The following is a 13,450-nucleotide window of genomic DNA, read 5'->3' on the forward strand; positions in this document are numbered from 1 at the left end:
AAAATCATGGAAGTTATTCATACTTTCCATTAACTACATGTGTTTACGTTGTAAAGAAGGCGTCGTTCAGTCTTCATTGCTTTGGTTAGTTTTCGTCATTACATTCCAGTGGAGGCGAAAATATTAATTATTATATTTTTCATACTTATATTATGAGGTATGTTTGTTTTTTTATTAACTAGTAGGTATGTTTTTTAGCTTGTAATGTATTTAGTAATATAATGTTTCGGTTTTCACTTTTTCAATATATTAGAGACATTGTACATATTGTACCTATTTTACGGAAAACCACAGATTACCACCATTATTATAAATATATTTTTCTTATTGGAAATGATACACTTTAAGGGTAGTTTGATGAGAGTTGGGTTAGATTGTGATTATGGGATCCAAATGAAATCGTTTTTTTTTTTAAATTAAAGTTCGATCATATAAATGGTTATAAATTTCACGATCGCTTTAATGAGCTCCGGTGGTTGTTTACCTTATACACTGTGCATAACAACAGACGGGCTGTGTATCTCTTAATTTCCTGGTGTTACCAGTACGGAGAATATTATTCACCGCAACGTCATGTGGGCCGGCACGTCCTACGTCGTTACAACCATCATATCATATGCTAAACAACTAGTATTTATTACTCAATCCTTCCCATTTACCTTTAGTTGTATGTTAACTGTGGTCCGAATAACTATATACGTTATATTAATAATTAATTAAATTGTAGACAATTAATTTTGTATTGCAATGTACAGTTTATGTTTGATCGTTTTTGTTTTAATCGTATGTGTATAATTTTGGTTGTGAAAACATAGAATTTTGTACATGGATAGAGCTTTATGTGTTATTTTTGAACAAGATGGGTGTTATTAAAAAGCAGGTGTGTATTTTATATATTTGTGTATTAAAAGAAAAATAACTTAATAAGGATTAAATTTTAAATCAGAATTTTATGAGCAAGTTATAGTTTAAGTTATCAGTAGTACCACGTCATGGATAGTGAGGATTTAGTCAGGTGCTAACATAACAAACGAGTAATCATGATAAGGCTTGTTTGTTATGATGAGGATATTGAGGATATATTATATTAATAATTACACATGCTATTGTAAATAATGTTTGCTTATTAAAATTGTTATCACATATTGCATTGCAATGCGTTCAAAATTTGGCGGAAAATGTGCAACGGAGTGTATTAACACTAGGTTCCCTCTGCCTACTTTCCGAGTGCCGGATACAGCGTGAAGCGGATTTGATTTTTTTAATAAATGTTATATTTTTGACTGTATTAAACACCGCTATAAAATAATCTAAAAATATTTTTCCCAACCAGTGGCCAAAAGACGAGATCGATTAAATTGCTACACCTCTCGTTAGGCACGCCTTTGTCCTTCAATAGGACTTTTATACGCCGTCATTGTCACTGTCGACTTAAATACAAGTTATATTTCGTAATTCTGCGAACTTTGGGAGTCTCTCAAAGTTCGCAGGCATTTTTGCTCGGGCATTTTGAGCGTAGGTATTGATTAAATTGGGATCTCCTTTCCACTGAAACGACGTAAAAATATATAAAATTTACTTACTCTTTATATTATACTAGCGGACGCGCGCAGCTTCGCTTGCGTATTTAAGGGTGAATTCTAATAACCCATGAAACATGTGTTCAATGAAATATTTTTAAGAGTCTAAATTTCAAATTTTATAAAACTCGGTGGCGGTTTAAGAATTTTCCCATACAAACTTTCAACCCCTATATTTGCACCCTTAGGGGAAGACTTCTAGAAAACCATGAAAATGTGTTCAATTAAATACTTTTAAGAGTCTGAATTTCAAATTTTATAGTAATTGGTGCCGATTTAAAAAAAATCTATACAAACTTTCAACCCCTTATTTGCACCCTTAGGGGGAGAATTCTAGAAAACGATGAAACACGTGTTCAATTAAATACTTTTAAAAATCTAAATTTCAAATTTTATAAAAATCGGTGCCGTTTTAATTTTTTTTCCATACTAATTTTGAACCCCCATTTCACCCCTTTAGGGTAAAAATTTTTCAAAATCCCTTCTTAGTGGATGTCCAGATTACGAAAGTAAATATCTGTCCAAATTTCACGTTCCTACGCACAGCGGTTACGGCTATGCGTGCGTCTTACCTCAGTCAGTGAGGACAAGTCATTTTATATATATAGATTAAAATTTTATTTCATTGTATTTTCAAGTCAAGTACTATATATTATTTAACAAAACAAATTTATGCTTCATCGATGTTAGTGTACAGAATGTTAACACAATATTATTTGAATTCGAAGTTTCAATTTTAATTACTCGCTATAAAATTAGCAAAAGTAATTAATTTATAACATATTTCGTATAATATTTATTGCGCTATGAAGCGTGTATGTATATTGATCATTATTTATTTTTTGCTTCACGCTCTATCCTGCATATAGCATTGTAGGAAGAGGTAACCTGGGAACGTAGTGTTAAGACACTATTTATTATTGAAAATATTAAATATTTCATTTCTTCGAGTGGGAATCGACCCACAAACCGTTGCGTTTACAGTCGCACGCTCTAGCCCCTGCGCCATGACTGGCCTCTTGTTCTTTCATTAATTAGTTATTTTTATTTTATCGTTTATGTTATTTTTCGTTGCTTATCGCAGTGGTGCGGTGGGCGCGGCGCCACAATGGACGACGGAGGCAGCAACAAGCAACGCCAAGCAACGCGGGTGTTCAAGAAGAGCTCGCCAAATGGCAAGGTATGGAGAAAGTTATCATATTAAAAAAATGGTCTTTATAAATTAAAAGTTCTTTTCTTCATACATATTATAAAAGTTTATGTATTTTCTGCACTTAATAGTAGCTGGTTCTTACTTGCGGCTACGCTTCCGTGGTACAATGAAAATAATTAAGAGTTGTGTAGGTGTGACCTGCAGTTCCTAAGATTAGCACGTTCAGCCAACATATTCAGTTTTATAGTATTAGTATAGAATGGTATGCCATGTATGCGTATTATGCATGAGATATGAGAGAAGTTTAATAACATGAGATAGATTCACAAAGTCCTCCTCTTGCTGTTCATTTAGCAAACTTTAATATTATATGGTGAAAGCAAATATCGCACTCTGTTTAACTAGACTAGATGGAAATCTGTATTTAAACATAAATCTCAAGAGAGTATACGCGTATTGTGAGCTTTAAAATTATTTTCACTCGAAGGCTTTATTTATAAACTGATAAAATAGATATAAGTACCTAGGTGCGGTCGTGGCGTAAGCGAGCGACTGTAAATGTGAAGGTTGTGGGTTCTATTACCACTCGGGAGAATGAGATATTTAACATTTCCTCGCTGTGGTAATAAGACATTGCGTGGCATTAAATTTCAACTCTTGACACAATGCTTGTAGAATTCAGTGAAACGTAAACCAGAGTGTCTTAATGGGAACGGAGTCACACACACTAGGTTCCAAGGCTCTATATGTCTACCTTACTATGTGTAATACAGCATGACACTACAGATAGTTTAGTATTTCATTCCAATAAAAACAATATTTAAAGTATCTGCTTACCTATTAACTTTCACAAACAATTAGCGAGTGTTGTTGATTTATGTTAACATCTTGGAACCTTTTGTAAACAGCACTTTTTTCATTGTAATTAAATATTACTTCGTGTATCCGACAACTAAAATCCCGTTTACCTCTTCTAAGTTCTTAAAGATAAAGCCTTAAAAGCTTAGTGTAGCCGTTGATATTATCAGATCGTTGTTACCGACAGGAGATTAGTCACTTCAACTTAAAGCGCTTCAATTTTCTTACAAAAATCGCTGCTTTATTTTTATGTCCTTAATATGTTTTAATTTACTTACTTAATATATATGTATTATTAGTATTTAAAAATCTTGTTTAATTAGCAATTGAATTAACTTTTATTTTTAAAGTCTCCTTCTAGGCAAAAGAAAGAGAAATATTTATTTTTCATTAGCAGGTTCAATTCCCGCTGTTAATTTTTTTATACGTTTTCTAAAAAAGTAGTAATATGAATTGTTTTGTTACAGATAACAGTGTATTTAGGGAAAAGAGACTTTGTAGACCATATCACACATGTAGACCCGATTGGTAAGTGTGTTTTATACTATAAGGTAATTAATTATAACCTTTCAAAAAATAGAGGTCGTCCTGACGCAGAAGCACAGCAGCCAATAAACGCAACGGAATCGAACCCAGAGGTTCGATTCTTACTTTACTTGTTTCCTCGCTTTAGTAAAAAGATAAAGTGCGGCCTTGAGTTCCGCTTCTTAATGCGCAATACCTCAAAAATGGGGTGGAAATCGGAAATGGGAGTGTTTTAACGCTAGATCGTCCCCAGATAGAACGAGGCAGAGGCTAGACACTATCTTTCATATATGAATGATAAAGTGCAAAGGTTAAAAATACGCAAACATTTAGACATTGTAAAATTCATAAGTATCATAAAATAGCTGATGATAGTTATTAGCTGTATATATAATACTAGCGACCCGCTCGCGGTTTCACCCGCGTGAACTATGTTATTATTAATTTCTGTCTCCATGACTACGTCCTAGTGACGTCTATGCAAAATTTGAGACTCCTAACGTTTGTAGTAACGAAGTTTCATACAAACTTTCGACCCCAAAAACAACTACTTAGAAATCGAATAGTAGGCATGCAGGTTACTGATTGGATAGACATGTCGGACAGTACGAGATAGACGTTAACTGGAGATAGGAGATACATTATTAATATTGGGCGTTAGCGAGCACCTACGTCCTATAAGTAACTCCTATGCAAAATTTGAGATTCCTAGCACTTGTAGTTTCTGAGATTTCGTGATGAGTGAGTGACCTTTCGATTTTATATATATAGATAAGATATTACCGTTTAATATGACATAATTTATTCTTATACGCCGAGGCCCTCCATTACTTAGAAATTCTTAAAGTATAGTAAAAGTTAAAGAAACAAGTAACTAAAGTATCATCTTTACAGACGGGGTCGTGCTGATCGACCCGGAGTACGTGAAGGATAGGAAGGTGTTTGGGCATGTGCTCGCCGCTTTCCGATATGGGCGCGAGGATTTGGACGTCCTAGGCCTGACGTTCAGAAAGGACCTGTATTTAGCTGCTGAACAGGTAAATCTAAATAGATATTATATGGAAAGTCGTAGGTGAAGTAAATAAATGTAAGAAAATAACAACTATTAAAATAAAACTATACATACATACATATATATACAATTGAAAATATAATACATAAAAGTTTAATGGACAGTATAAGTCATCAAGTTTATCGATTTAGCTTTTCATCAGTTAATATGAAACTAGCTATGCAGATAGTGTAAAGAGTGTACTAAAATATTCAATCAATCACAGTTGTAAAACACGACTGGTGCAGATATGAATCGAGAGTTGAATTGAATTTTCTTCATCCTAATGCAGCTTCAATATTTTTCTTTATGGAAGGAGACACCTAGTGATAAATCAATTTTTTCTTGTATCTGTATCCAAAATGGCGGCATTAGAAGTAAATTTATTTTTTAAACATGGTTTAAAAATATATATAATTATGCAATTTTGAGGCTACGGTCGTTAAAGTAAATAATTAAAACGACCAGGCAGTTGGTATGACATTTGCACGGCAAACTCATAATAATTTACCATAGATTATATCTGAATAAAAAATAGCGAAATTCAACACCAGCTCGTATGTAGGAATGCGTTATGTGGGCGATGATGTTAATAAACAGTTTTTTTTTATTTACTCGCAAGCATCGTTATGAACTATTTTAAATTAAAATGTATTATAAAGTACGACGCAGTTCACTCGCTGCAAGGTTATCGCGTTTGTTGTGGACATTCAGAATTGTCATGCTTTTTTTTATATTTATTAGTTTTAATAAGGATTACTGCTATAAATCAGTTATATATATTATGGACTTAATTCCTTTCCACTCGAGGAAATAAATACTTTATTTTCATTTTTCGCTCTTGTAACAAGCGCCTGTATCACGCTGTCTCAAAAAATTAGGGGGAAGGGAGAGGGGAGAGGGGAGGGGAGGGGGAGTCAAATATTAGTGTCGTACACTATGTTCCCTCTGCCTACCAAACCAGAAAAAAAAACAAATAAAAATAAATATTGTCATTATAGTTTTTTTTTTATTTAACAAAAAAACATTGCCATTATATGTTAAGTGGTCGCTGTTACAAAGCTCTTTACTATCCAATAGCTATAAAATGTCATTCCGTGCTACAACTGATAGCGAAATGTACCACGCAAGCTTCATTCCTGTAGGTACTTAAAATGTTTTACACTTATTATGTGCTTTAGTATAAAGTATTATAATGGGGCCCTCGTAGAAATCTCTACTTCGCTGTAATGTCTCTGACACTATGAATGTAGGTTCAAATACGGATAGGAGAAATTATTTAGTTTATTAATTTAGCCATGCCCTAAGTCAATCATATATCAATACTTTCATCCGAATCCAAACTTTTGTGGAAAAAGCGGAAAGTTAAGAAATGGCTGATGCATATATATCTGCATGTCTCCTCGTTATTGCTGCCTTATCGTAAATAAACTCATACAACACAACACTGTAAATATGTGACCTGGAATTTTTCGTTGTAGCTTTTAAAGGTAATTATAGTTAGATATCGATTAAAATCAAAGTAATTGCTATGATTACTGTCCTTGTCACGGAATTGCGCTATTATATTAGATTTTTTATGAATCTACGAGTACTAGCAAAGGAAAGTTTTGTATGTTTTTTTTTATATTATAAATCCAAAAGCCATTGCTTTTTTATTAGCCTCTTATTTGTGTTCGGATTTTTTGATTTGTTTTCTACCCATTATTCCAGATTTACCCAGCAACAGGTACCCCAAAGCGACCGCTAACGCGACTCCAAGAGCGTCTGGTCCGCAAGCTCGGGCCCGCCGCCCATCCGTTTTACTTCGAACTGCCACCGCATTGTCCCGCCTCAGTGACTCTACAACCGGCCCCCGGTGACACAGGAAAACCTTGTGGCGTTGATTACGAATTGAAGGCTTTTGTTGCTGATTCTCAAGATGATAAGCCACATAAGAGGTGAGGATTTTTTTATATTTCATACAAAATCAATTATTGTATTTATTTATGCATCCATACTTAGTTGCTAAGTGAAGATGCATCACCATAACGACTTGTCAAAACTATCATTTTTTAGTTCGCTAAATGTGTTTCACTTCTGTTACTGAATAAAATAGCTCTGTTCTTGGTTTTCAAGCCTAATTTCTATATAGTATTTAAAAACTAATATTGATACATTTTGTAGAAATTCAGTCCGGCTCGCCATCAGGAAGATTATGTACGCGCCGAGCAAGCAAGGAGAGCAGCCATCGGTCGAAGTGTCCAAAGAGTTTATGATGAGCCCGAACAAACTGTACCTGGAAGCCTCTTTAGACAAGGTATCTCAACGTTTGATCATTTTATGCTAACTTCAACAGGTTCTAAAGATGTTCCGTTTAAAAAACATTTTTTTTGGCTATACATTTTTTTGATATTTTAAGATTTAATATAATGTGTCAAAATTACAGTGCATGATAAAACCTAAACTTTTGATATATTTTTTACTAAGCTTATATTTTTTCGAGTCATTGTCATTGTCTATTTTTTCCAGGAACTATACCATCACGGCGAAAACATAGCAGTGAATGTGCACATAGCAAATAATTCCAACAGATCAGTAAAACGCATCAAGGTGTCGGTGCGTCAGTTCGCGGATATATGCCTCTTCTCCACCGCACAGTACAAATGCACTGTAGCTGAGGCGGAGAGCGAGTGAGTGTTTTGGTATTAATAATTGCTTTAGTAAGCGATTTTAGGGTTTTTGTATCGATTTTTATTTGGTACAATTTGGAATATCAGTTTTGTTACTATTTTATAAATTAGCGTTATTGCTTAAAGGTTGAACGTTCTAAAATTAAAAGATTTGACAACAATACAATAATAGGTATATTGGTTAATTAAGTAATTTAATTTAAGCAATATGAAATGGCGGTATTTACTACTAAATTACCGTATATGTAGTGTCGTTAACTTCGTTCTCAAATATCTTGTTTAAAATATAAATACCACATGAAATAAAGTGGAGTATACCGGTATAATATACTATGTCAGACACACTGAACAAAAATTCCTTTGACAAAATTTTATAGTAAATATTTGTAACGCGTGCGGCCCGCGCTATCTGAAATATTTCCCTCCGCCTTATTGAACTACATTTATCTAAAAATATATTTTTTATTTTTCCAAAAAAACACACCTAATAACTGACCAGTGACAGGAGTCACCAGGGACTGCTGTAAAGTGTTCAAAAAGTAGATTTTCTAATATTTCTTTCCGAATATTCAAATGTACGCAATTTAAAAAATATTAAAAATAAAAGTTCCGAGTTTATAACGAGACAAATATTTATTCTATTAATATAAATGTGTTTGATTATTTTTCCGGACTAACTGCTTACTGTCAAAAATAAAGACCGCTTTGAGTACCATCTTTTGTTAATCTTGTTTTTGTTAACAACAACAAAACTACAATACACACTAAACACATATATATTTTCACAAAAAAATAAAGAAATTATTCCTATTTCCTTCGTAAAACCTTTGTAAAACCCATCAAGTTACTATCGTCCCGCAGGACAAATCACAATATGACCGGACGTTACAATGCCGTATTCATGTGTCACTCATTCGTGTACGTTTGAAAGTTGCCCGATCTCGGAAATGTGAAGCTGACATATGAAATGGTGTCTCCTTTTTTCGTTACGCATTTAAAAGAATTTTGTCGTTTTGATGATTTTAAATATTAAAAATTTATTTAATATAATTTAATGAACTAACTATTAATATCTTATTTATTACATTTTAATTACTAACTAGACTATTTTCGATGAGGTATCCCACAAGGTCTGAAACAACAAACATTTATAATAATAGATTTATTGAGATACGAATTAAGATTTTTTTTTAGGAAATTACAAGATTTTCTTAATAACTGATACGTCAAGTACTTTGGTACAATTATTATTATTAAGAACCTGTTTATTGTAATAATATGTATAACTTAAACAGTAGTTCGACTATAGAAATAGCAAAATACCAAATCAAATGATGACCTTAGACTTTTTTATTCAGGGAGGAGACTGTATGGAGCATTAATAAAGTTCCCCTGATCGGATTATTCAGTAAGAAATTAAAAAAATCCGTGTAAGTGCCCAACGCGTGATTCCATTACGCATGTATGATATATGCCAAAGTTTTATATTTATTCCAAATTTTGTTTACTAATCGTATGGGGTTAGCTATAGCTTATTGAAAAAAATATTTTTCTTGGCTTATTTTTAAAGGGTGATATTTTTGGTTTGTTTTTAAATAAAAATACATAGAATTCCCTATACATTAACATAATTTATATTGATGTTCACCAAATGATCAATTGCAATTATTTATTAATCTTAATTAGTAAAGTTATTTATTTCTTCGCTCTGCTCGCAAATCGCGGCATCGAGTTTCTGCCACCCAAAACGCAATGTCTCTAGAATTTGGCGGAAAATGGCGAACGAAGTGTGTTGACACTCGGTTGCCTTGGCCTACCTTGCTGGAATACAGCGTGAAGCTGATTTTTTAAAAATAAATTTAACTAAACCATTTGTTTTTGTGGTACATCAAATTAAATCCAATTTTCAAAGTACCGTATTTAATACGAATGAATCATTCAACTCATTGAACCTAAAAGACTAAAGCGGATTTGAATACTTTGTATAATATGTGAATATGAAATATGAAACATATGAAAAGAGATGCCTTACATCTTTACTTTTAATAGTGATAATATCCACAATGAATGCCCAGCACACAGTAATTCTTTACTTCAAAAAAACGAAAGCTTTACACTATAAAACAAAAAAAAACAATATTTAATCACCTCTAAAGGGCACATGCATAATTTTAAAATAGCACTCTCCTTATAAACGCCAAATATTATAATGTTAATTAATCTTTACTTAATAAATCCTTGACTATATACTAAGATATTTTTTTTGTAGGTTTCTATGCTTATACTAGAACATTGTTTGCAGGGAAGGTTGTCCGGTGGGCCCTGGCTTCACTTTGAGCAAAGTGTTCACTCTGACACCTCTACTGGCGAATAATAAGGACAAATGGGGACTGGCGCTGGACGGGCAGCTTAAACATGAGGATACTAACCTCGCGTCTAGTACTCTGTGAGTTACGCTGTTGTTAATTATTTCTTGGGAAATAATAATTTAATTAATTTATAAAAAAAATATTAATTAATATATATAAATTATCCATTTAATTGAATGTGTGAATTGAAAGGTTTTTATTATTTCCTTAGTTAAACAATATTGGGTTATGCCGCCTAATTCGCAATATTTTTAAAATAAGCCTATAATAAAGAATGGATTCACTAATTATGCGAATTATAATTAAATCTTGTGTTTTCAGTATTGCAGATCCATCGCAGCGTGAAAATTTAGGAATCATAGTACAATATAAAGTGAAGGTCAAGTTGTGCCTCGGACCTCTTGGCGGGTAAGTTGTATAATATATATTTGTATTTATAATATAATTATATATAGATGGATTTATGTTCAGGGAAATATTTAGAGTATCTATGTAACCATTGTAAAATGATTTTAATTTTCTATTTCTTTTATCCTGTAGTGAACTGAGCGCGGAGCTGCCCTTCATCCTGATGCATCCCAAGCCGGAAGAGGAGGCTCCGCGGCCGGTACCCGAACCCGCGCCGCAGGACCACGACCTCATACAGCTGGATCCCCATCCGTACGTGCACTCTATGCCTATAATAATAATGTAACTTATCACTGTCTGTACATGGAGCTTCTATAAGAAGATACATTATTAGGGTAATTAAAAAAAGAAATAGCATCCAAAACTTATTTTAAATAAAAAATTTAAGTCCCGAAATGTGATAGAAATAACATAGATTACTTTTATATTTTATACATTAAGCTATACTATATAACTTATTTAAAAAAATCTTACCTTTTACCTTTTTATTTTTTTGTCATATAGTTAAATGAATCCACTTAATTTTTCTTATATAATTCAAACATCTTCATTCCTACAGAGACGAGAATGGCCAAGAGCAAGACGACGATATCATATTCGAGGACTTCGCCCGACTGCGGCTGAAGGGCGCCGACGCTGACGCTTGAACACACACGCACAAACCACACATAAACACACACATGTACAAAAACATACATATATGTAATAGATGGTTGTATATAATATACAGTGTAAACTCTATATAACGTTTCTGAGACGACTACGCATTTTATGGCGTTATTGTTATGAAATGGAGAGAAAAAATATATTAAAATGGATTAAAAATGGATGTAATGCTACATCGAATCTATCACTATATGCAAATCAAACTTAACCAACCAGAGTCGCGTGATTTCGATGCTTGAGTTCATTGTTAAATCAACTGACGTTATATAAAGTTTACGCTATATATGTATATATGATACTACACTAGCGAGGAAACACTAAGTACTGTTTAGTAGGAAGTTAAAGTAAAGACAGTGCCCAGTCACTCTGTACAGTGTATATGACGATTTACAACTTAAATATAATATCGATTAACTAATACTTTGAATAAATTGACTCTTCGATACAACTCGTGGAGATTTTTCTATTTAATAACTAATTGAAAGTAAATTAGTCCTAAGTGGACGTGGCGTTCAAAAACAAAATGGTCGCCACATTTAAAAGTACCTATCGAGAGCGTGGAGCGTCTTAATGTAATGAAAATTTTATATAATTATTATTGGTGTATATTATTAATTAAATATATGTGGAAAAATTATTTTTAATAGGATTATTGATCAAATATGCAGTACAAGTTTAGGTTTTACTTCTTTATGTTAATATATAAATAAAACAAAAAAATAATCATTGTCCATCGAGTTGGTTTGTTAGCGAATTATAGTACAATATGTTTGTTAACATGCATTTATAGAATACGTGTTTTGTACCTTAATGTTACTTTCTTTGGGTAGCGATGTCAGATAATGGAATAAGAGAGCTATGGTTCAATGTTAAATATATATAAAAAAAATTAAACGACATAATAAAATATCAATGTATGTCCCTCATATTAATTTAGATTTTTGATATTTAAAGATTTTCTTTCAATTATTTACTTCATTTTTAACAATTCCAAATAATATTGCTAAAAAAATGTTTTATTTATTAAATGTCAATCGTGAACTATGAAATAATTGAAACGGCTCAATACCGCCAAAGTACGGAACACATCGTCTTATGAAGACTATTTAATCATTGACTATGTACATTTGTTTTCTGTACAGTATATAGATGTAAATTATGTGGCATGTTTACTTGTAGATTAAGCTTTGTAATGCACAAAATATTTTACTATTAATGTTTTATCTGTATAAGGAACAAGTATTTTAATATTATCTATAATATTATGTCTGTCTTCATTCTGCCGCCTATAAACAATAATCGGTTTCCATTATTTTGCTCAATGTAAGAAGTTGTAAAGAAAATCCTATATTTCCTTATACAACATGGATATGCCTTTATTAAAATATTTTTTCCTTTTTATATCCAATCAAATATCTTGTCATGTCCATGTAATATATTACCAAATAATTCATTAGATAATTTTATTATTTGTCATAATGCAGCTATTTTAATTTTAAAAAACAATGAACAATTGCATTTTTTAAAGTACATTGTATATATTATTATATGTGAATACATTTTAAATCTGTTGGCATTCCGATAATTCGTGTTTGAATTTTATGAAATTACATAACAATGGGAAATGTTACTACTATTATTATTATATTATGTTGTGTTGTATCTGTATTATTATTTAATTTTTTTTAGTTTTTAGAACATGTAGTGATGATGTAAACGGAAATAGAACAAAGTAAAGGACCTGCACTTAAATAGCCTAACTATAACACGCTTGAGTACAGTGAAAGATGCAAAATTAATGAAAATGTAATATTATTTTAAGGTTTACCTGATGATGAACATATTTTGTTTTAGTTCATTTATTTATGTAATAGAATGTGGTAAATTTATAACAAGTACACAATGATTGGTGTCCATAGAGTAAGCAGATAATGAAAATGTTGTAAACATGAAATGCGCAAAACTACACACATTTTTTTAATTTTACATCGAAAACTTTTTTGATGTATACTTTTTCAATAAATATGTAACCAATAATTGTGGTGTTTTATTATATATTATGAATATAGTTTTATAATGATACAGTATCATTGACATTTATTTTTTTGTCCAAGGTTACTTACAATAATTTATCCCATTATTATCTTTCTAATGGTCTTACAAAATAT

The 13,450-nt window shown here is 31.9% G+C and overlaps 1 protein-coding gene across 6 annotated transcripts in view; it reads left to right on the forward strand.

Moving 5' to 3' along the window:
• krz (beta-arrestin protein kurtz) overlaps positions 1 to 13,319 on the forward strand; it is a 61,824-nt gene extending 48,505 nt beyond the window's left edge. For 3 of the 6 annotated variants that reach the window (XM_085191559.1, XM_085191560.1, XM_085191561.1), the window contains 11 exons: positions 2,665 to 2,760; positions 4,059 to 4,119; positions 5,011 to 5,153; positions 6,881 to 7,107; positions 7,334 to 7,466; positions 7,679 to 7,839; positions 9,198 to 9,269; positions 10,142 to 10,285; positions 10,530 to 10,616; positions 10,749 to 10,868; positions 11,176 to 13,319. In XM_085191559.1, coding sequence (XP_085047685.1) covers positions 2,689 to 2,760; positions 4,059 to 4,119; positions 5,011 to 5,153; positions 6,881 to 7,107; positions 7,334 to 7,466; positions 7,679 to 7,839; positions 9,198 to 9,269; positions 10,142 to 10,285; positions 10,530 to 10,616; positions 10,749 to 10,868; positions 11,176 to 11,263 — 1,308 coding nt within the window. In that variant the 5' untranslated portion in view covers positions 2,665 to 2,688 and the 3' untranslated portion in view covers positions 11,264 to 13,319. Of the gene's footprint in view, positions 1 to 696; positions 881 to 2,664; positions 2,761 to 4,058; positions 4,120 to 5,010; positions 5,154 to 6,880; positions 7,108 to 7,333; positions 7,467 to 7,678; positions 7,840 to 9,197; positions 9,270 to 10,141; positions 10,286 to 10,529; positions 10,617 to 10,748; positions 10,869 to 11,175 lie in introns of those variants that run through there. The other 3 variants (XM_085191558.1, XM_085191562.1, XM_085191563.1) reach the window with 3 other exon arrangements.
• Positions 13,320 to 13,450: the final 131 nt, after the last annotated feature.

Source organism: Heliconius melpomene, chromosome 10 (assembly GCF_056956725.1).
Source record: "Heliconius melpomene rosina isolate 202511_hmr_F chromosome 10, ASM5695672v1, whole genome shotgun sequence".
Taxonomy (NCBI): domain Eukaryota; kingdom Metazoa; phylum Arthropoda; class Insecta; order Lepidoptera; family Nymphalidae; genus Heliconius; species Heliconius melpomene.